Here is a 21,470-nt window from a genome sequence, read left to right as displayed (position 1 = left end):
TCTTGCGTAGTATTCATATAATAAACTAATAAGTAATGTAGCAATCTCGCGTATATGATTAAATATTAATAATTCTGATTTTATAACTATACATTCTCGAAGATTTTATATAAAATCTTCTTGTCTTATGAATTGTAATTAACTTTGTTGTATGCTTGTATTCAATAAAATATAATACTTAATCCTTTCTTAGAAATTATAAAAAAGAACCGGTCTGCAGTATTAATATTACGATTAAAATATTATAAGAATATTATTTCCTTTATAAAAGCGTATAAAAAATATATTATTATAAAATTATTATAAATATCAATATAAAATTAAATTTATAATATAATATTTAAATTTTATTATAAATTATTATAATAATATATTATTTATAATAATTAATTGCTGTTATACACTGTTATAAGAAATTTTAAAACTTTTTTATATCGAAGCAATAATCGTATACGCACGCTGTGAACTCCGCTTGAGGGACAAACTCGCTTTGCGTGTATGCGAATATATGTACGTGAGTCTGAACCTGGAGAAAAACGAAAAATGTCACAATTTTGATATTCGATCTTCATTTCACAGAATTGACTGCACCGATTTTATTCAAACTAGTCGCAATCAAAAGCTTATATCCACATTATATAATAAAAATGTCGTTAGATTTTTTATTACTGCTTTAGTTTATTAAATATCTTAATCGAAAGTTTACTTGACATGAAAATTTACTTGGTAGCGCCGCATTGAGAATAGTGATTCTCAACTCAATGCTTGGACCTGTTTTTTATGTACTTGGCTTTGCGATGCTACCGCGTCGCTCGATAACATATTTCTTGTCGATTTTATACTTCAAGTCACATTAGTCACTTCGATTTCTAATAAAAAAAAGCATCTAATAAAAAAAACATCAAACCTACTTAAATAATCAATTTCGAATATATAATTACTTTTGTTATAAAAATAATAACTCGTGAAAAATTGGTCATATTTAATTTGTCATGTATATAATATTCATGACAATCATCAAAAGTTTACTTAGGTTGAATGATGACAATAAAGATTGTCTGTATCTAATCGATCTAACGGTCCAATAATCCAAGATAAAAGAGATATTTATACGTGATATAAACTGCTATAAATTCCAAGAATAGAATTAAAATTTCAATTTGTCTATATATGTATATAAAAATGCACGAATATTATTTTATATAAATTTCACTTTTCTAAACTGCGGAAATCAAATATAATAATAAGTAATAGCTATTTTGCACTCGAGAAAAGATTAATGCGACAATCAAGCATAAAAATAAACTCATTCGCTGCTAATCTAAGCAACGCCAAATTTAAAAACAACTTTCTTTCTAAAATAATTAATAGAAAATGCAAAACGTATATTGTGACATTATTGTAATTTTGTATTAGATATTTCTTTGCAATACCTTTTCGGGCAACTGAACCTGACATATGTCAGTTCAGTTTTCAAATTTTAAGATGATGGATCTATCATATTGATGTCTATGTAAATTTTCTTTAATGTAAATTTTCTTATAACTTTATACTTATATATCTCAACGAAAAAAATTGTACGGCGGTAATCGAAAGTGAATTGAAAGGTGAAAGTGAATACTATACGATGACATGGCAGAATTATTTCAAAAAATTTGGTTTCTCCACAATAAATTCATGAAATTGGCCAAAATAATGATTTTGGGCTATTCAACCATATAAACTAAATTACTTAAAAACCCGACGTGCTGGGAAAATTCTATGGCCAGATTCATTTTCAGCGTCACAAAATCTATTAGATTCATCTACTCTGTTTTTTGTAACTGAACTAAGCCTGTGTAATCAAAGCAATTGATTCTCGAAATAATAAAAAATAATTACGCAAATTATTAGCCTGCCTTAATTATTAGCATAAAATTACCATTAATATTCAGTAATTTTGATCTTTATCAAACATTAAAATAGTGTTCTAATTATATAAATTACAATTGACTTAATAAGGAACAAAAAAATTGTTTCTTGCTTACGTAAGTAGAAGAAAATTAATTTGAGTTTTTCAATTCGGAAATAATGTATTTTAATACGATCATACATACAATTTGAGTAATTGTTACAATTTGAATAATTGTAATGCACATTTAGACTTTTAATTTTTTCATTATTTTTACATTAAATAAATATTAAAATATCGCATTATACGTATGTCATTTGTTTCGTTTTTAAATTGAGATTTATTAAATAATAGAGGATATTTTATATGTATACACGCACGCACGCACACGCACGCGCACGTACGCACACGCACACATATATATCAAATAGTTGTGTAAAACACTTTAAAAATTTCTTCTAACAATAAAATAACTTCTCTTACACGAACTTTTCACGAAATTAATTTAAATGGCCACAAAATTAATTTTATTTTCTTATGTTATTAATTAAATTATTTATAATGATTATTATTGAAATGATTATTATAATGATAATTATTTAAAAATAAAAAAAATTAATTTTCTAATAGAATAATTACAAAATATTCTTTAAAATATTGTTACTGTTAAAAGAAGTTAAGCTCTTTATTTTTCATAGACATTGTATTTCCAAACCACATTAATCACTTTTATTTCTAATTTCAATAGACTATTTAAATAAAGCAAATAGAAAAATATATCTTTCTTGAAAATAAGTTGCGAAAAATTTGTCATATGATATTCATGACAATCATTATATATAAAGTTTACCTATATTGAACGATGACAACCATGATAATAATAATCCAATTAATATAATAATCCAATATCAAAAAGATAGTAATGCGTAATATGCATTATTTTCTCTAAATGTTATTTTTTAGTTAGTCAATTATAGCTTGTTCTCATGTATCTTTTTTAAAAGTCTCTCGCTTTGCACGAAAAGACGAAAATCTATTTAAAACTGTGTTCTAATCTTTGTCTCTTGTGGATATCAAGAATAATATTTAGCTTTGCATGAAAATTTAGAAATCTATTTATAATCATAAACATCTCTTTCGCATCTCCACCCCTATTTTTAGATTTTTCAGTATACTACTTATAACAGTATATGTGTGTATGTGTGTATATATGTGTAATCTTGATTTAATCTTCAAAAACCGAAGCTTTCTCTTTTTCTTGTGATAATTAAAAAAACACTTATGCGTATAACAAATATCATAAATATAATATCATGAAAACATAATATACATATAAATTTTTTGAACATATCAAAAATGTTATAAAAATCAGTGTAGTATTGTACATATCCCATTCGTGCATAAAATTATGTGCACAGGATGTTGATTTTCCTATTTTAAACGCGCGATATTATCGTTAAGAATATTATGCATATGTGCAATATGTATACGTTATGTATTTAACATATTAGTGCGCAATAGTTTCTCTGCGCAAAAGTACATCCGTATTTTGAATCACTATAAGTGCATATAATAAGATTTATAAGCAATTGTCTTGTATGCAATTGAAATTATCGGTAATCTAGATTCTCACTAAAACAATGTTGCAAATGATGTAAGCGTGGATTAGATTCCCATATCTTTGGCGCCATAATGTAAAAATAAATTCCAATAATATTTTTAACGGAGAATATGAGAAAAATAGTTAAAAAATTCTACGATCAATAAATATTATTAATAAACAATAGATATTATTAATAATCAAAATTCATTCTATATCTAATCCTTGTTAAGAGTGAACTTCTTTTTCTCTTAAAAAATATTAATATTAATGTTAATATTAATAAAAATTATATTGAAGAATATTATATTTTTCCTACAAATTATAAAAATTATAAAAAATATAAAAATTATAAAAATTATAAAATTATAAAAATTATAAAAAATTATAAAAAATTATATTTTTCCTACAAAAACAACGAATTATGAAAAATTCGTCGCATATATTAATTCTTAATAATTTTCGTGTAAAAATTTTATCGATTTTCAACACGGCAAGGTAAATAAAAACATTATCCGTATAATATACATCGCTGTATTTTCCAACAAGAGATAAAAATAAACCATTATGCATGATCTATTAATTATGAATTTCCGAGAATGAAACAATCTTAAACGTGTTATGTAAAACATATGAATATAATCTTGCTCGAATCTCTCTTTTTTCTTAAACCTTGAGAATCACCGCTGCTGAGATCAAAAAGAAAAAATGTACAGCAAATAATAGAGCAAATAACGTAAAAAATAAAAACTAAAATCAAACAAATAACTCAATCTCCAATTCAAAGTATGACAACGTGAGATCTAAAAATAACATATTACTACTAACAAATACTTCAGAAAAAACACATGTTACAATTTTTTATAATATATGACAATTTTTCTCTTCATTAACATTTCTATCGGTATTAAAAAATTTAATTATTATTAAATTATTTAAATAAATTATTAGAAATTTTTCTCTCTCGGGTTCTATCAAATTTTTGTCTTTGCTTGCATTAACTAAATAAAATCAGAAGTTAAATAACTTAAGTAAATAAGAAATTGTGAAATGCGCATCAAGCTGGCATCTATTTACAAGAAATAATTTTTCTAAATTTTTAGAGCGGAATAACTTCATTAAATTGAACTAATTAATTCAGACAAAGAAAGACTCATAAATTAAAAATTAAATCAAATATCAAATAAATCAAAACCCAAAATAATTAAGAATTCCCTTGAAAATCAATCTATCTAAAATGTAAGAGAATGATAAAATCATCAATAATGTTATCATCAATTTATCATCAATTATCATCAATTAATGAGGCAGTCATTAATTAAAGGCACTATTAATTAATAGTGGCACGTACTCTAGGTATTTTTCACGAATCCTTCGTTGTACAGTACACATCAGGAGTGTCAAAATTTAAAAAAAACATTTATATTCATTATTATCTTAAAAATATTTACGTCTAAGTAATTTAACTGATATTAGTAATAATACTTTTTTGACTAAAGTAAACATCAAAATATACGAACTTCAAAATTAGATCCATCAGATCAAATTATTTTGCTCAATCCTCTTAAATAAAGTATTGATTTCAATGAATCTATTGCAAGCTAAACTTTTTATTTCTATTTTTTTTTTAAAGTCAAAACTTTTTTCCAATCTTGCAATCTTTTACATCACCTTTTACAAGTCTCGTTCTCAGTTTTAAAGATTTTTTAATTAGAGATTAGAGAAGGGTCAGAAATTGATATTTCAGTTTTCTTAGTAAAGGCAACTAGCTTAGGTGTTTTTTTCTGTTTTTTAATGATTTACAAATTAACTTTCTAAACTTCGTATTGCGTTATAATTTTTCTGCCTGTGCGCTTTCTATTCAAATACAAATTGGATATAAAATAAACATTTCTCAATTTTTGCTTTTTTCTGACATTCTTCCTCTTGTCTTTTTAAAAATATAATTAGCTTGCGTTAATGCTCAGGAAATGCTCACTCCTTTTGACATTTTTCACAATTAACTTCTAAAAAGAAGAGTTATTTAGGATGTTCTTTGATACAGGATTTTCAAAAAATTATTTTTTTTTATTATATAATCATTAGGAACATTAAAAATAACCATTAAATTAAGCGAGAAAAAAGCTCGATCCATAAAGTTAAAATTAATTATTAGGCTAGATACAAAAAAATATTTTCACTCACTATACTACTCTCCCATTATATTAACATTATTTTAGATTATAACATGTATCATCTTCAAGATAAAGATAAATACAGCTCATAATAAAAAATTGATCGAAAATATTTTATTAGTTCACTTATTAGTCATGAAAAGGACTCAGGTATCATAGCGATATACTTAAACTAATAAAAATAAAGCTTCCTGATGCTTTTGCCCAAGCCTATATATGTTCTTTATTTTTTATTTTTCATTCTTCATCATTTATCATTTTCGATATATTTACTAAAGATGTAAAATTTATTTATTTAGAATGCATCTTAAATTGTTGTAATTTTATATAAAAAGTAAATAACGGACATTCTCATATATCAAATATCCAAGTTTTTTGTTTATTTTACTTAAATATTATTTGAATGCATAATATCAAGAAATCGATTAAGTCAAATTGTTCTACTTAATGTAACATCACCTATAGTACATTAATACTTACGCATACGTATGCAATGTGTAATTCAATAGTGCAATTTCACATTACATAATCTAGCATACTGTAGATATAAATACTATGGAAGTATCAATATGCATCAGTTGAAGTATCGAAGTGGAAGGAAAAACTAGAATCAGTGCATTTTCAAACCAACAAAATGAAGACATTTATGCTCGTGGCGTGTCTACTGGTGAGCGGAAAGCAATACCCAAATTTTTGTATCAGCCGATGTAGAATAAACAAAATAACTTCAATATTTTTAGCTTTTTTCTTAAATCATTAAAAAGAATCTAAAGTAAATTCAACTTTTTGTTCTTTTTCTTCTTATTCTCGAATTTTGATATATCATTATGAATGTAATTACAGTAACTATAAAAAAGTTCCCCTTAAAAATTTAAAATTCGTTAATTTTAATATCTTCCCACACATACTTTTACGAATATTAGAAGAGTCCTCTATTTCATAATAGGCAGATCATGTATTTTGACATTTCTTAATTCTCATATCGATTCATTAATATTATTATGATTTTATAGAAACATGAATAAATTTATTGAGAAAAATATTAGAAAAACTTTATATAATAAAATTAATAAATAAATAAAATTAATAAATAAAATATAAATTATAACGTCTATAAGTTATAATTATAAATTATTATTTGATAAGAAAGCAAATTTTTAATAATGTATGTACTATCATATGTAAATTTTTATTTATAATCTTTAATTAAAATTCAAAAATTCATTTGCGGATCCATGTTTATAAGAAAAAAAGTCTTATTTTGACCTCTGGAATATGCTCTTAAAGTGCATCATTTCAGATACACCCTGTATATAACGCTATATTTGATTTTAATGTACGATTCGAACCCCTTAGCCAAAAGCTCTTTTCAACAATAGATGTATGATTAAAGCTAGATAGATATTAATTTTGTATTGTTTCTCAGCAGTTCAATTTTGACCGTCATGCTGCAAATTGACTTAATCTCGTAGATTTTCTCCATTCTTTCTTGATTTTCGAACATTAGATAAAGAAAGGGAGTCTTCGCTTAATAATTATTTGCTCGTTTTCTTGTTTTTCTCTTATGAAGATATTAATTGCATCAATTATCTTATAACTTTTTTTGTACAGATCGTTTTATACATATATTTTCTTTTGCTCACGATGCATGAAGTCCTCTAACCATCACTCGCGTTGATCAACACTTTTCGTTTTTGTTTCTCATATGCAAACTATTGGAAATTTTCATCATCCAATTTAGGCGTCAGTGCTCTGTATCGGAGTTTGGAACATTAATTTTTTATACATCGTTGTTTAATGTAATAATCTTATAGTCTAATCCTGATTTTAATAAGGAATGCAGCTGACATAATCCTTATTTAATTCACATTAATGGATCGTGTGGTTTTAACTCAATAATATAAAATAATAATAATATATGAATTGCATATGAATAATGTTAAACAATATGAAGAAAACAATGTGGAGAAAATATATGAAAAAAAAATATTTTTATACTTTTATTCTTTTCAGACACTTTCCTATGCCGGTGATCCTCAAATATTGAAGACATTCTATGATAATTACGGAAATTGTATGAATGAATTAAATGTGCAGCGTAAGTATTGATAATATTACAATAAAATGTTTGATTAAATCGATAATATATAAAATCATATTTATTTAAAAAAATTGAAAAAAAATTTTTATATTTCAATTTTCAAATATCTTTTATTATAAATATAATCACAAAAAATAGATATTACAAAACAAGCCTTTCAATATTTTCTTCGAAATTGAAGAGAGAGCAAAAACACAATTCCCTCTCTTCAGAGCAGTATTATTATTAAATTAATATAAATTTTAATAGTAAAATGCTAAATATTTTTGCACCAAGGATTTTGCTTTACGAAATAAATATTAAACAAATAATCAAATTGATTCAGATATCACAGGAATTTATAAGTCTTGTGTTGTTGGTAGTACACAAATAAACGATTAAATGAAAATATCCATCTTAGAAATTGATAATTAAAGAGCCTTTCGACCTCTTCTTTGGGTCAATGCAAATTAGACTAACTATATTTTGTGACATTAATATTTAGATAAATATGTATAAACTTAATTACGTATCAAAAAGTCAAAAAATATGCTGAAATTTATCTGGAGAGCAAATCAGTCGGCGCCTCATCGTCCGAAATTTTTAACGATGCCTGTAACAAAATTAAGCAATCGCAACTCTCAATAACAACTGAATATTGAACAATTGCCAAATAAGTGTTAAAGATCATTAACTTAAAATTAATTAAAATAAAAGAAAATTGGATAATTAAAAGTTAAATATTTTTTTAAATACATATATATATATATATATATACAGGGTGGGGCATTTATCTTGAGACAAGATAATATCTCGATTGGAATCGATTATTTTGAAAAAAGTTTTAGACAAAAGTTGTATGGTTTCAAGGGGGACATAAGATGGTGTCATTAGTTTGATCTTGAAGAGCCACCTGAAGGACACGCGAAGGTCAGCTCCAACTTTTTAAATGGGATACCCTATATGCTTTTGCATATTCTTGTATATCATCTCAAGAGCTTTCCAAAACACTATAATTAAGTTAGTTTTCATTAAGTACTTTCCAAGTTATGAGGCTTGAATTCATTTTTTAATTTTACATAAACCGTAAAATATCTTGTAAAATATTCATTTTTCGATTATTTTATCTTAATACTTTTATGTACAAAATAATGAGAAGAATCAATTGGTGTAAAGAAAACTCATAGTTGTTTCGAAAAAAAATATGTAATTTGCAATTAACAATTACATATTTTTTCTTAAAAATAACTATGTCTTTTCTTTACACCAATTGATTCCTCTCATTATTTTGTACATAAAAGTATTAAGGTAAAATAATCGAAAAATGAATATTTTACAAGATATTTTACGGTTTATGTAAAATTAAAAAATGAATTCAAGCCTCATAACTTGGAAAGTACTTAATGAAAACTAACTTAATTATAGTGTTTTGGAAAGCTCTTGAGATGAGCTACAAGAATATGTAAAAGCATATAGGATATCCCATTTAAAAAGTTGGAGCTGACCTTCGCGTGTCCTTCAGGTGGCTCTTCAAGATCAAACTAATGACACCATCTTATGTCCCCCTTGAAACCATACAACTTTTGTCTGAAACTTTTTTCAAAATAATCGACTCCAATCGAGATATTATCTTGTCTCAAGATAAATGCCCCACCCTGTATATATAAAAGAAAGAAGAAAAGATGCTCACTTTCATGCAAAACAAAAAAAACAAGATGAATCGTTAAAGACAATCGCCCAAGACAAATAAATACTTGGCTCTTTAAGATATCAAAGACTAATGATGTGTAATATATTAAATTTGGAAGAGTACACAATAACATAAATTCTATAACATAAATTTTATAAAGTCTATAAAGTCTTTCTTTGTGTCTTAATAAAACACATTTCTGATAACAGCTGTTTACTTTAAAAATATTCATGATCTAAAACATTCTTCTACATTTTTCCAATTAAAATCCTGATCAAAATTTATTTTATGATTCGCAATAATTTGTAATAATTGACTAGTCGTATTTCTTTTAATGTTACTTCATTAATTTTGGATATCTTTTTTATTTTTATTTAACCGTTTATTTAATATGTTAATATATTAAATATGTCTACTAACTAATAAAAACACGAGATTTGTAATGCTGTCTAAATTTTATAATCTTCAAGTGATTATATTATTATTATTACTATTATAGTGTTTTTAACAAATAAATTATATATAAGTGAATATTTTTAATTAAGTTTAGTACTTATAAATTTAATTGCCAAATTATAAGCATACATATAAAGTTGTATTATTAAATTTGTAATTTATATATTTCAGAATGGACACCAGAAGTAGTTAAATGTACACTCCAAAATGATAATATGGTACGTATGTACATACACATATAAATAAATCATTATATAAATAAAATATATATAAAAAATAAATCGTAAAACAAATAAAATTCAAACAGTATTCAAAATAATCATAAGATATGAAAGATATAAAAGGTATCCTATATATCAAAGAAGAGAAAGTTTATTTATTTCTTTGCACAATAAATGTAAACGTAGATATGATCAATTAAAATGATAAATATTACGTTCTTTTACATAACATTATAGGTATACTAATAATTCTTAATATAACACTTGATATAATTTTTAATATAACAACGAGATAATTTTCGATAATATATCAAATCTAACATTTTTGGTATTTAAATCATATTCAAATTTATATTAGTCCAATTTGATTTTAATTCGTTTCATTATTTGATTTCAATTTATGGATAAACTTCCGAACAGCCCATACCTCCGATTTTTTTTAAACTACGTGTACTTACGTATTTTAACGTGCTGATTACGAATATGATAGTGAAAATTGGCGCAACTTTCATTTTTATGGTAAAAACCATAAAAAATCGTCAAAAATTAACGTTTTTTAGATTTATTTTATCAAATACTCAAAAATTCAAAGCATACCCTCCTACATAAAAAAATATAACAAAACTTGAGAGTGTGGAAACTACAAAAGCTAACAGTACTGCGTAAAAGTCCGAATATATGACCTCGCTTTGCGTGAAAAGTTGCAAACCCATGTGGAATCGTATATGTACTGCAAAATATAATACATGCTTAGATGAAAAGACAGGTATAAGATTTAGAGTCCATCATTTTTGTCAAAAACTATCACTCATATGGTAAAAATGAATAAAACATAAAATTTATATTTCAAAAAGATGTACAACTTTTTAAAATATTTTTTGAATTTTCCAGTATTCGATAAAATAAACCTAAAAACCGTCAATTTTTGACAATTTTTTATGGTTTTCACCATAAAAATGAAAGTTGCGCCAATTTTCACTATCATATTAGTAATTAGCACGTCAAAATACGTAAGTATACGTAATTTAAAAAAAATCGAAGGTATAAGCTTTTCGGAAGTACACCCATAACAGGTTGCTTTTCATAATCAAGAAACACTCGAAAAATTAAAATGATAATAAAATGGAGAAATAAAATTAATTGCAACAGATAATTTATTTATTTGAAAAAAAAATTATTCTTGCTTACAAAATGGTTGGCAATAGTAACAATCATATGTTTACTATATAATTATGATGTTTTAAAAAGTCATATTTGCATCATTACTTATGTATAATTATATGCAGTTCCTCTACTATTGAAATTTTTCGACAATCAAGGTTGTCAAAAAAAAATGTGAAAATGAAATATAAACTATTGACAATCCCAGTAAATTTTTTGTAAGCTGATATGATCCTTTACATTTCGTATACGTAAGCTGATATGATCCTTTACATTTCGTATACGATATAAAAGACAATATCACCGCATGTTTTATTTAATTTTACAAAATTTTTCTAATCGCAATTTATAATTATATTACACAAAATTACAATTATTTGTCTAGAAATAGTTGCTACATTAATTATAAATATATATGCAGGCTGTCTGAAAACTTTTCACAGTTTTGAAATGTAAAAATAGATTGGCTCAAATTAAGAAGAAAGGTCTTTTATTGTTTTGCGATATTTGTAATAATTAACGAAAAATTAATTAAAGAAGATTGGCCAATGCGCGTGGTCAGAAACGCACGCCGCTATCAGGTTTCGGAGAGTCCGTCTACCGCTCCCTCCTCTCCTACCACTTCACTGCGCACCTACACACTCATCGCTTAAACATTGAAAAAATATGTTTTTATTATATATATATATATATATATATATATATATTCAAATTTTCTTGAAGATAGGTTGCCCATTAACAACAGAACGGAAGTCGTTTACAAACTAGACTGCAGAAATTGTAACGTATCATATATCGGCCAAACAAAAAGACATGTAAGCACTCGTATAAAAGAACATCGCAACATAAAAATGCACGAAAGTAATTTTTCCGTTATTAGCAAGCATAAAGTGGAATTTAACCATGACTTCGATTGGTCATCACCGACTATTTTACACAATGAGAAACACGTGAGAAAGAGAGAAATTGCCGAAATGTTTTATATAAAAAAGTTTGACAACACGATTAACTTACAAAAGGATACTGAAAATTTAAACAATATTTATGATAGAATAATAAAGGTTGTCTAGTCTTTCTCTGTGTGTTGATGGAGACAGTGACATGATAATCTTGACGAAGTGATTTCTTTTTTCTCACGATAGAACTGTTAATTTAATTACTGTATGTATATAACTTGTTGCTCAAATCTTCTTTGAACATCTATGTAATTTAGTATCATTAATTTTTCTTGTTGTTGTATTACTGGAAATAATTTTTTTGTAGTTCACTCGAAAAGGACCAAAACCTATGGTCGAAACGTCGTGATTGTGATTTTTTACCTCAATAAATATTGCCAGTGTTGATCGATTTTAACTACTTCTTATATATATATATATATATATATATATATATATATATACATATATATGTGTATATATATATATATATATATATATACATATATATGTGTATATATATATATATATATATATATATATAATAAAACATATTTTTTCAATGTTTTAATAGAATATTTGCATATATATACCATTTGAATGAATTTAAATGAATTTTATAGATTTTTATAGAGAAACTTATAGATTTTTTAAATTTGTTAATAATAATAAATAAATAATATTATAAATAAATAATAATATTATTTTAATGATCCCTTAGATCAATGAACAAGGTGAAATAAAAAAAGAAGAACTTCTTGCAAGATTTAATGATATTATTTCTGATGAGTCCAATTTAAATCAAGCAAAACAAACTCTTACTACATGCTATGAGCAAGGTAAATGAAATATATATGTATCCAGTATATACATATTAATGTCTTATATAATTAATATCTTGTTACTTATATCATACTATATTATATTATTTTAAATCACTAATTTATATAAATTAGTATTGTTACGAGTATGTGTGTATATTTAAGTTAGTTTTCATTAAGTACTTTTTGAGTTATAAGGCTTGAAATTGTTTCTTAATTTTACATCAACTGTAAAATATCTTGTAAAATATTCATTTTTCGATTATCTTACTTACTTACCTTAATACTTTTATGTACAAAATAATGAGAGGAATCAATTGGTGTAAAGAAAACACATAGTTGTTTTTAAAAAAAAATAATGTAATTATTAATTGCAAATTACACATTTTTTCTTCGCGCGCCGGCAGACAATATCTGATACGGTAGGCCGTGCTATAGCTCGAATGGTCGAGCGCTTCTCTCATTCGTCCGATTTCAATAATTAATATTTCTATTATTATTGCAAAAATCGTTACATGGAATAGGACTTCTTTATTAATTTACTGCGCTCTACCTCCTCACAAGTGCGTGAGGTAGAACGCAGTAAATTAAATAAAGAAGTCCTATTCTTATATATATATATATATATATATATATATATATATATATATATATGTATATATATATATACAGCGTGTGTCAAAAGTTCCGGGACGGCTGGATAATTTGAAAAATACGCATCACAGAGGAAAATGATCTAGACAAAAGTTGTAGGATTTTTCCCGGGCAATCCGACGGTGACCTTAGATTTGACCTAGGATAGTCATTTGAAGGTCACATAAAGATTACCTTCAATTTCTTAAATGGAACCCCCTATTTTTCATTGCATATTCTTGTAGCTTATCTCGAGAGCTTTCCAAAACACTATAATTAAGTACCTTTTTATTAAGTACTTTTTGAGTTATAAGGCTTGAAATAATTTCTTAATTTTACATAAACCATAAAATATCTAGTAAACCATTCATTTTACGATTATCTTACCTTCATACTTTTATGTACAAAATAATGAGAGGAATCAATTGGTGTAAAGAAAACACATAGTTGTTTCTAAGAAAAAATATGTAATTTGCAATTAACAATTCCATATTTTTTCTTAAAAACAACTGTATGTTTTCTTTACACCAATTGATTCCTCTCATTATTTTGTACATAAAAGTATGAAGGTAAGATAATCGAAAAATGAATGGTTTACTAGATATTTTATGGTTTATGTAAAATTAAGAAATTATTTCAAGCCTTATAACTCAAAAAGTACTTAATAAAAAGGTACTTAATTATAGTGTTTTGGAAAGCTCTCGAGATAAGCTACAAGAATATGCAATGAAAAATAGGGGGTTCCATTTAAGAAATTGAAGGTAATCTTTATGTGACCTTCAAATGACTATCCAAGGTCAAATCTAAGGTCACCATCGGATTGCCCGGGAAAAATCCTACAACTTTTGTCTAGGTCATTTTCCTCTGTGATACGTATTTTTCAAATTATCCAGCCGTCCCGGAACTTTTGACACACGCTGTATATATATATACAGGATGATTCTAAATAACCTTATGTTTTTGCAAAGACATAATCTTGATCGAATTCCAAAACAATTTTTCCTTTGGCAAAACTTCATGCAAAGCATAGTTTTTGAATTATTAAGAGAAATACTTTACGTATTACGGATCGGATACAAGAGGCATGCAAGGGTGGCGCAACTAACCATCAGACGCGAGCGCTCACGCGGGGACATACGTGCGAATACATACATTCTCTCTCTCTCACTCTCTCTCTCTCTCTCTCGTTCGCTCACTTATCCGTTTTTTTTGTTTTTTGTTTTTTTTTACGAGAGAGGAAAATGCATTTTATGCATACTCACCGCTCGGTCCGGTGAGTTATATGGGACTCGAGTACCAAGTCTAATTACCAACTCGGTACTCCCTACCCACTAAAAACCCCTCTCTTTTTACGAATTTCCTCTGGGACACTATCTGACTTCCCAAGATCTGTTTTGACACAACGCCAAAGAATAATTATTGTTACCTTGTTCGATGACTTCTGCTAATTATTGCTGTAGTTTCTTGAGAAATAAATATTCCGATAGATCGCACTTTCACTCAAATTTAACGTAGATATCACACATTACAAAAGACAGAGACATCTACACTAAATAATTAACCGAAAATTTTTCTTTTTATAAACTGTATTCTTTTGTAAACTTCAACGTAACCACATTTATTCACTCACTCGATAAAACGAGAATTTACTAAACTATTACTATCTCTATCACTATCAATCTGCCAAATAATCGCCGTTAGCAATTAAAAATCCCTCGATGAAAGAAATACACGCGGACACACACGTTATTACACGACGCGACGACGCAACAATGCGACAACGTGACGATATTTATTCGGTAGCAAACAACTGTAGTTATGTTAGGATATGATAGGTTAAGGTACTAACAGCGCTGCCGAACGTAATCATGTGTTTGACCGAAGAACGCGGCCAACATAAATAAATAAATATTTAATATTAATAATAATAGTAGAATATTTAATATTAATATTTAATATTAATAGTAAAATATTCAATATTTTAAAAACATTCATTTATTCTAATTAATTTTAAATATCATATGATGTATGTATATCGTATGATAATAATAATATTATACGCGCGTTAAATGTTTAATATTGTATGTTGGCCGCGTTCTTCGGTCAAACACATGATTACGTTCGGCTAACAGCGCTGTTAGTACCTTAATCTACCGTATCCTAACATAACTACAGCTGTTTGCTACCGCCGAATAAATGTCGTCACGTTGTCGCGTTGTTGCGTCGTCGCGTCGTGTAATAACGTGTGTGTCCGCGTGTTTTTCTTTCATCGAGGGATTTTTAATTGCTAACGGTGATTATTTGGCAGTGATTGATAGTGATAGAGATAGTAATAGTTTAGTAAATTCTCGTTTTATCAAGTGAATAAATATGGTTACGTTAAAGTTTACAAAAGAGTACAGTTTATAAAAAGAAAAACTTTCGATTAATTATTTAGTGTGGATGTTTCTGTCTTTTGTAACGTGTGATATCTACGTTAAATTTGAGTGAAAGTGCGATCTATCGGAATATTTATTTCTCAAGAAACTACAGCAATAATTAGCAGAAGTCATCGAACAAGGTAACAATAATTATTCTTTGGCGTTGTGTCAAAACAGATCTTGAGAAGTCAGATAGTGTTCCAGAGAAAATTCGTAAAAAGAGAGAGGTTTTTAGTGGGTAAGGAGTACCGAGTTGGTAATTAGACTTGGTACTCGAGTCCCACATAACTCATCGGACCGAGGGGTGAGTATGCATAAAATGCATTTTCCCCTCTCGTAAAAAAAAACAAAAAACAAAAAAACCGGATAAGTGAGCGAACGAGAGAGAGAGAGAGAGAAAGAGAGAGTGAGAGAGAGATAATGTATGTATTCGCACGTATGTCCGTGCACAGTATAGCGACCAGCTGATCACCGAAGACGCCCCGCGAGCGCCCGCGTCTGATGGTTAGTTGCGTCGCCCTTGCATGCCTCTTGTATTCGACCCGTAATAAGTAAAATATTTCTCTTAATAATTCAAAAACTATGCTTTGCATGAAATTTTGCTAAAAGAAAAATCGTCTTAGAATTCGATCAAGATTATGTCTTTGCAAAAACATAAGGTTATTTAGTATTACCCTGTATATATATATATATATATATATATATATATATATATATCACCCTGTATATGTATATATATATATATATATATATACAGGGTGAATCATAATGGTTGTAACAACCTTTTACCATTAGAGATCAATTACCGACTGCAACTGTAATCAATTGAATGATTCATAGATGACAGCTGCTTGGATCGACCGTGTCTGCAGTAACGTACAAGCGAGTTAAATACTGTGAATTAAATAATATACATATTCTATGCATATTTTTCTAATATATTTAACTTTTTTATGTACATATTTTTCTTTCTATACGGTTTTTTTACCTTCTATACGGTTTCTATACGGCTAATAACGCGATTTCTTATTATTGTGAAATGTATCTGCCACATAAAAAGAGATATCTTTTGCATTCGTGTATTTTTTAATACGATTTTTTTTTAAATAATGATTTTTTAATACATAGAATTTGACGGCGATTTTTTTCATTTTTACACAAATCATTTTAACGCGTAAAAAGAGTTGGATTGGTAAAGATACAAAAGTATTCTTTTTTTATTAAAAAAATGCGTAATTCTGCTTTCTACAAGAATTATTCTGCTTATTATTAATTTTCTAAGTTATAACTTTTACATTCTTAATATCTACAGCAGAATATTTCTTGTAGAAAGTAGAATTACGCATTTTTTTTTATAAAAAAAGAATACTTTTGTATCGTTTACCAATCCAACTCTTTTTACACGTTAAAATGATTTGTGTAAGAATGGAAAAAATCGCCGTCAAATTCTATGTATTAAAATACCATTATTTTAAAAAAATCGTATTAAAAAATACACGAATGCAAAAGATATCTCTTTTTATGTGGCAGATACGTTTCACAATAATAAGAAATCGCGTTATTAGAAAAAAACCGTGTAGAAAGAAAAATATGTACATAAAAGAGTTAAATATATTAGAAAAGTATGCATAGAATATGTATATTATTTGATTCACAGTATTTAACTCGCTTGTACGTTACTGCAGACACGGTCGATCCAAGCAGCTATCATCTATGAATTATTCGATTGATTACAGTTGCAGTCGGTAATTGATTTCTAATGGTAAAAGGTTGTTACAACCATTATGATTCACCCTGTATATATATATATATACAGGGTGAGGCATCTAAAACAGGCCACCTGAATAACTCCGTTGGTAAGCCGAATACAAAAAAATTGTTCAGACAAAAGTTGTATGGTTTCAAAGGGGACATATGATGGTGTCATTAGTTTAATCTTGAAGAGCCACCCGAAGGTCACGTGAAGGTCAGCTCCAACTTTTTAAATGGGACACCTTATATGCTTTTGCATATTCTTGTAGCTCATCTCAAGAGCTTTCCAAAACACTACAATTATATTAGTTTTCGTTAAATACTTTCCAAGTTATGAGGCTTGAAATCATTTTTTAATTTTATATAAACCGTAAAATATCTTATAAAATATTCATTTTTCGATTATTTTACCTTAATACTTTTATGTACAAAATAATGAGAAGAATCAATTGGTGTAAAGAAAACACATAATTGCTTCGAACAAAAAAATGTAATTTGCAATTAACAATTACATTTTTTTGTTCGAAGCAATTATGTGTTTTCTTTACACCAATTGATTCTTCTCATTATTTTGTACATAAAAGTATTAAGGTAAAATAATCGAAAAATGAATATTTTATAAGATATTTTACGGTTTATATAAAATTAAAAAATGATTTCAAGCCTCATAACTTGGAAAGTATTTAATGAAAACTAACATAATTGTAGTGTTTTGGAAAGCTCTTGAGATGAGCTACAAGAATATGCAAAAGCATATAAGGTGTCCCATTTAAAAAGTTGGAGCTGACCTTCACGTGACCTTCGGGTGGCTCTTCAAGATTAAACTAATGACACCATCATATGTCCCCCTTGAAACCATACAACTTTTGTCTGAACAATTTTTTTGTATTCGGCTTACCAACGGAGTTATTCAGGTGGCCTGTTTTAGATGCCTCACTCTGTATATACAGGGTGGTTCTAAATAACCTTATGTTTTTGCAAAGACATAATCTTGATCGAATTCTAAGACGATTTTTCCTTTTGCAAAATTTTGTCCGAAGCTTAGTTTTTGAATTATTAAAGGAAGTAGTTAACGCATGACGGGTTGGATACAAGAGGCAGGCAAGGGTGACGCGATTCACCGTCAGACGCGGGTGCTTACGCGGGGCGCCTGCTGCGATCAGTTGGTCGCTACACATACAGACACACATGCGAACACATACATTCTCTCTCTGTCTGTCTGTCTGTCTGTCTGTCTGTCTCTCTTTCTCTCTCTCTCTCTTTTATTCGCTCACTCATCTGTAATTTTTTTTTTACGGGAGAGGGGAAAATGCATTTTATGCATACCCACCGGTCGATCCAGTGAGTTATGTGAGACTCGAGTACCAAGTCGAATTACCAACTCGGTACACCCTACCCACTAAAAACCCCTCTCTTTTCACTAATTTTCTTTGACACACTGTTCCTTTGACTTCCCGAGATCTATTTTCACATAACGTCAAAAAATAGTTATTATTATCTTGTTCGATAACTTTTGATGTATTGCTGTAATTGCTTGAAGGAGAAATGAATTTTCCGATAGATCATACGTTCTCAAATTTAACGTAGATATCACATTGCACAAGACAAAAATCCACACTAAATTATTAACTGAAAGTTTTTCTTCTTTCATGAACTGCATTCTTTTATAAACTTTAACGTAATCACATTTATTTACTCACTCGACGAGACAAGAAATTCACTAAGGACTCTATCACTAATCACTATTAATCACTGTCGAATAATAACTGTTGGTGATTAAAAATCACTCGATAAAAGAAACACGCGCGGACATATTATTTCACGACGCGACAACGCGACAATGCAACGATAATTACTCGGCGACTGCAAGCAGTTTTTTGTCATAGTAGGTTGCGATAGTAATAATATTAATATGTTAAATGTTTATTATGTTTACCGCATTCTTCTCTCTCTCTCAATCGAACACATGATCGCGTCGATAGCGCTAGTAGTACCTTAACCTACCGCAACCTACTATGACATAAAACTACTGCGAATAAAAGAGAGAGAGAGAGAGAGACAGACAGATAGACAGATAGACAGACAGACAGAGAGAGAATGTATGTGTTCGCATGTGTGTCTGTATGTGTAGCGACCAGCTGATCGCAGCAGGCGCCCCGCGTAAGCACCCGCGTCTGACGGTGAATCGCATCACCCTTGCCTGCCTCTTGTACCCGACCCGTCATGCGTTAACTACTTCCTTTAATAATTCAAAAACTAAGCTTCGGACGAAATTTTGCAAAAGGAAAAATCATCTTAGAATTGATTCAAGAATGTATCATTTCACGGACACTGGGGTTATTTTGAATCACCCTGTATATGTACAGGGTGCTTCCGCAACATACAGATCGGTAAGTCGGGTTGCCTATCTGACGATCGGTCTTCTTTTACTGACCTCGCATAATTGAAAAATAATAAAATCAGAGGATCGATCATGTAATTTTTTTCGTGAAAAGTGAAAAAATTTCTTGATTGGTACCTTGAATGCAAATCCGTAGGGAATGAGGAAAGTGAAATCAGCTTTTAACATTGATATAGTGTAATTGTAATATTTAATAACATAAATAACATTATATTTAATAACATAAATAACTTAAATAACATTAATAACATAAAATGATACAATTGAAATATAATAACACAGATAAAATATAATGAATTTAAACAAAAAACTATTTTTTAATGTTCACAATATATGCTCAATGTAACCGTTATTCTCTTCTAAACATAAAACAATCCTCCGCATAAAATTTTTCCTTACTCTCCGAATTATCGGAGGAGTGATTTTCGCACACGCCTTTCGAATTTTATTTTTAAGATCTTCTTTATATAATGTTATTTATGTTATTACAATTACAATTACACTATATCAATGTTAAAAGCTGATTTTACTTTCCTCATTCCCTACGGATTTGCATTCAATGTATCAATCAAGGAATTTTTTCACTTTTCATGAAAAAAAATTACGATCCTCTGATTTTATTATTTTTCAATTATGCGAGGTCGGTAAAAGAAGACCGATCGTCAGATAAGCAACCCGACTTACCGATCTGTATGTTGCGGAAGCACCCTGTATATGAATATGTTTATATATATTTATATCTTAAAATTATAATATTTATCTTGTAAAACTAAATAATTTTCAACATTTTGTTGTATTTCAAACTGTAGCATATCAAGGTCCAGGAAACAATGATGAGAAGATTATGACGACTATACGCTGCTCAATGCATATAACAGACTTATTCGATGAGCTCCAATAAAAAATGAAAATACACTTCTTCTTTTGCATAATATTCAGATAAACTAGTAGTGATGCAGCAATGTCGTGCTTAATTAAGTATTAATAATTCTAATTTTTAATTCTAATTAATTATATGTTCTCAAGTTTACATAAAATCTATGTATCTTATGAATTGTAATTAATTCTCTCTTGTAAGTTTATATTTCAATAAAATTCAAATTGCAGCATATCATGGCCCGAGAAGATATAGAAAAAAATATTTAATTACTAATATTTAATTCTCTTTTAATGTTATAAATAAAGCCTACATCCTATATTAATACTATGAGACAATTAAGATATTATATAAATAA

At 27.7% G+C, this 21,470-nt stretch overlaps 1 protein-coding gene across 1 annotated transcript; it reads left to right on the top strand.

The window, feature by feature from the left end:
• Positions 1-6,225: 6,225 nt before the first annotated feature.
• Positions 6,226-21,306, top strand: LOC112639413. Its single transcript, XM_025413246.1, has 5 exons — positions 6,226-6,332; positions 7,679-7,763; positions 10,063-10,109; positions 12,930-13,047; positions 21,045-21,306. The coding sequence occupies exons 1-5, from the start codon at positions 6,300-6,302 to the stop codon at positions 21,134-21,136; spliced, it is 375 nt and encodes a 124-aa protein (XP_025269031.1). The 5' UTR covers positions 6,226-6,299; the 3' UTR covers positions 21,137-21,306.
• The last annotated feature ends 164 nt before the right edge of the window (positions 21,307-21,470 follow it).

Source organism: Camponotus floridanus, unplaced genomic scaffold (assembly GCF_003227725.1).
Source record: "Camponotus floridanus strain SB8 unplaced genomic scaffold, Cflo_v7.5 scaffold63, whole genome shotgun sequence".
NCBI lineage: Eukaryota > Metazoa > Arthropoda > Insecta > Hymenoptera > Formicidae > Camponotus > Camponotus floridanus.
Note: the sequence above shows the minus strand (reverse complement) of the source record. Positions and strands in the feature narration are given on the sequence as shown.

Bases quoted from the DNA above. Each gene is read 5' to 3' on its own strand.
- LOC112639413 (XM_025413246.1), top strand. From the start codon at position 6,300: ATGAAGACATTTATGCTCGTGGCGTGTCTACTG. The intron at 7,764-10,062 runs GTAAGTATTGAT...TATATATTTCAG, and splicing joins GAATGAATTAAATGTGCAGC to AATGGACACCAGAAGTAGTT. The intron at 10,110-12,929 runs GTACGTATGTAC...ATGATCCCTTAG, and splicing joins CACTCCAAAATGATAATATG to ATCAATGAACAAGGTGAAAT.